The sequence below is a fragment of the Pygocentrus nattereri genome, chromosome 4 (genome assembly GCF_015220715.1).
Source record: "Pygocentrus nattereri isolate fPygNat1 chromosome 4, fPygNat1.pri, whole genome shotgun sequence".
Classification (NCBI taxonomy): Eukaryota; Metazoa; Chordata; class Actinopteri; order Characiformes; family Serrasalmidae; genus Pygocentrus; species Pygocentrus nattereri.
The window spans coordinates 25,963,053-25,966,458 of NC_051214.1; the positions used below are offsets into that span (position 1 = coordinate 25,963,053).

General features: G+C 41.5%; 1 protein-coding gene across 1 annotated transcript in view; it reads left to right on the plus strand.

Moving 5' to 3' along the window:
• Nucleotides 1–354: 354 nt before the first annotated feature.
• LOC108414507 (pancreas/duodenum homeobox protein 1-like) overlaps nt 355–3,406 on the plus strand; it is a 3,707-nt gene continuing 655 nt past the window's right edge. Inside the window, exons 1-2 of the mRNA XM_017687374.2 lie at nt 355–742; nt 2,715–3,406. The exon at nt 2,715–3,406 is cut by the window's right edge and continues 655 nt beyond it. Coding sequence (XP_017542863.1) covers nt 355–742; nt 2,715–2,992 — 666 coding nt within the window. The 3' untranslated portion in view covers nt 2,993–3,406. The remainder of the gene's footprint in view (nt 743–2,714) is intronic.

The following is a 3,406-nucleotide window of genomic DNA, read 5'->3' on the forward strand; positions in this document are numbered from 1 at the left end:
ATATATATATATATATATATATATATATATATATATATATATATATATATATATATATGAGAAGGATTCCGCTATGAGATCAAATATCCTATTAATCTCTACAGACAGTGATCCAGGCATGTGGGCCTGTGGGCCACAAGTGCAGCTTTACGAGCTCACCATTTGCTCTTTTTCACGCCTGCAGTAGCCCCACGCCTTGGCTGTGAAGAGTAAATATGAGCTGCACTTTAGCCAGACTGCCCTAATGACTAATGAGTCTATAATCCGTCACGTGACCAGGCCCAGGTATACACACACACACACACACAGGCCCTCAGGTGAGTGCATGTTCACGCTCAGTGCTGCTTGCGCGCGATGGACTCTCTGGGTGTGTTCTACAGTGGAGACTACGACCCGCACGCCTCAGCCAGCTACGAGCGGGATCCTCCCGCGTGCCGCTTCTCCAGCGCCGCCGAGCATCACACGCCCTACGCCGAGCCCCCGTACACGCAGCACACACACACACTGCCTGCGGAGTACGTGCCCTGCGAGCTGCCCGCCTGCCAGCACGCGCCAAACGAGCAGGAGAACCAGCCCGGGTTCGTGTCGCCCGGGAAAGGCTCGGGGGCTGATGGGTATCCGCCTGTAACGGAGCAGAGCCGGGGGAGCGAGGAGGAAGAAGGAGGAGGAGGAGGAGGAGGACAGGCAGCGTTTCCGTGGATGAGGGCACTCAGAACACAGGCCTGCCCAGCACCTGTTACAGGTCGAGCAGTCAACATGCAGACGGTCACTTAGCAAACACTAGAATACAATGTTACAGCGCTGGATTAACTCTTAAAGTGTTGGATTAATCTAAGAGTTTTAAACTAATTCACAGGGTTGAATGAACTCTTCCGGCGTTTACAGTAATTGTAACAGTAACAGTTGCAGTGCTAATGCTGGATTATGTTTTGTAGTGTTACATGCAACGTTGCAGTGTTTAACTAATTCTGCCAGCGTTGGATTATCTCACGTAGAGTTAAAGTTAATGTATCGGATTAAAAAGATAAATTTACAGGGTTTAATGAACTCTGAATGAACTCAGGGTTGAACTCTTGCTGTGTTTTAAACACTTTTATAGTTATTTCATCAGTAGAAAAAATTGCAGTGTTAATGCTGGATTATGTTTTACTGCGTGTACAGCCACAGTGTTTAAGTCTATTGGTCTTAGATTAACTCTGGCAGTTTTAAATGAATTCTTACAGTGATGGATTAATCAATGCAGGGTTAAACAAATGCCAGTAGTTCTGGATTATCTCTTGAAGTGTTGGATCAACTCTTATATTCTAGAAAGTAACCCTTGCAGTGTTGGATTAACTCATAGTTTTACCTTATCTCTTACAAAGCTGGATTAATTCGAAGTGTTCAGTTGAATCTTACAGTGTTGAATAAATGGTGTTAATTTTACTCTTACAGTGTGAGATTAACGCTTAAGATCCCTTACCATGTAAAATAAACACTTACAGCGTTAAATCGATTCTTACAGTGTTGGATTAACTCATACAGATTTCATAAGTGAACTTTTATTCTATTAATCCAAGAGATGAATTAACTCTTATAAAGTCAAATGAACGTCAGCAGTTCAGGATTAACTGTTGCAGTGTTGGATTAACTCAGTGTTCAGTAACTTTTACAGTGTTGGATCAATTTAGTGTTACTGTGGTGAATAGATTATCATGGTTTTATTTAAACTCCTAGAGTGTGAGATTAACTCTTACAGTGATGGATTAACTCTGACAGCGTTGAATGAACTCTTATATTGTAAAATATACAGTGTTGAGTCAATTCTTACAGTGTTGGATTAACTCTAAAAGAGTTATGAGATAACTCTCATTGTAGTGCTTCGAGAGATAACTTCTATAAGGTTAAATAAACGTCCACAGTTCTGAATGAACTCTTCCAGTGTTGGATTAATTTATACAGTGGTCAATCAGCTCTTTAGTTTTAAATAAACTCCTTTACTGTCGGGTTTGCGCCGAATTCTTAAAGTGTTCAATTAACGTTGAAAATTTCGTCTTGCAGTGTTAAATTCAGATGTACGGATTAAATTCTTCACTGTAAAAATTTTATTTTAACTTAAAAAGGTAAGTAAACTGTCTTTCTGCAAAGTTCAGGCTCTTCAAACACGAAACCGTTTGTTAGCAGAACAATAAACAGTCTTTTAAATTGTTTGAGGTTCATTTCAAATCATAAAAAATGAAGGCAGACACGGGTTAAAATCCAAAATCATGAGTCATAATTCACATAAATAAGTTAAAATCCCAATCCCTCTTACAGTGTTTAGTTGTTTGCAACTGGATTTATGGGAACAGCATAACAGTATATTTACAAACAGGAGTTCATAGAACAATAAACCTTAATCCAACAATATTAGAGTTCATTCCAGCGCAAATTCAACACTAAGCTCATCCAATAGTTCATTCAACAGTCTAAAGCCTAATTAAACACCGAGTTAGTTCAACACTGAACGAGGTCGCTGGACACTGTCAGTTCAACAGTGAAGGAACTGAAGTATTATCATGATTATTGGCTCAATGCCTTCAGTAGAGCCCAGCTTTCCCATCTCCACCCCTTTAGTCCCACCACACCACAGCTTCAGTTTCCCTGCAGTTCAGTTCAAGCAGCTTTTTAGTTAGAGCTGTAAAATAAGTAGGAATCAGTCAGTTGACTCGGGTGTTCGTCCCATTCTGTCACAGGTTATTTCTGCGAGGACTCGGAGGAGCACAAGCGCAGCCGGACAGCGTACAGCAGGGCGCAGCTGCTGGAGCTGGAGAAGGAGTTTCTCTTCAACAGGTACATCTCCAGACCCCGCAGGTACGAGCTGGCCACCAGCCTCAACCTCACCGAGCGCCACATCAAGATCTGGTTCCAGAACAGGAGGATGAAGTGGAAGAAAGAGGAGGCGAAGAGGCGCGGGGGCGCGGAGAGCAAGGACGCCAAAGAGCTGCACGCGGACTCCACCAACACCACGTGAAGGAAAAGGCGGGAGACGGAGATCATTACAGAATGCAGTCGTGTGAATACATGAAAGAATGATTGAAGACCTCTGGTCAAATCAGGTTCTGTTGATATTCCAAGTGAAAGTAAGTTAACAGAGTTGACTCTACAGAAAACAGACTTAACCCTCCTTTCCTCTTCACATTTGCAGATTGACTTCTCAGTTTGACCCCAGCCATTGAAACTTTATTTCATTTTTAATTGCTAAAACTTAAAAAGTTTAGATGCTTTGCTCCTTTGTGAATCGTTTATTTAGAGACGTGAAGCATTGAATCAAGTCAAACTGACCCCAGAGATAATACACTGTAAAAAAAAAGGGAAAAAAGGTCATTTTCTGAAAATGTCTGTAAAAAAACAGAAAATACTGACAGTTTAAGAACATAGAAAAGAT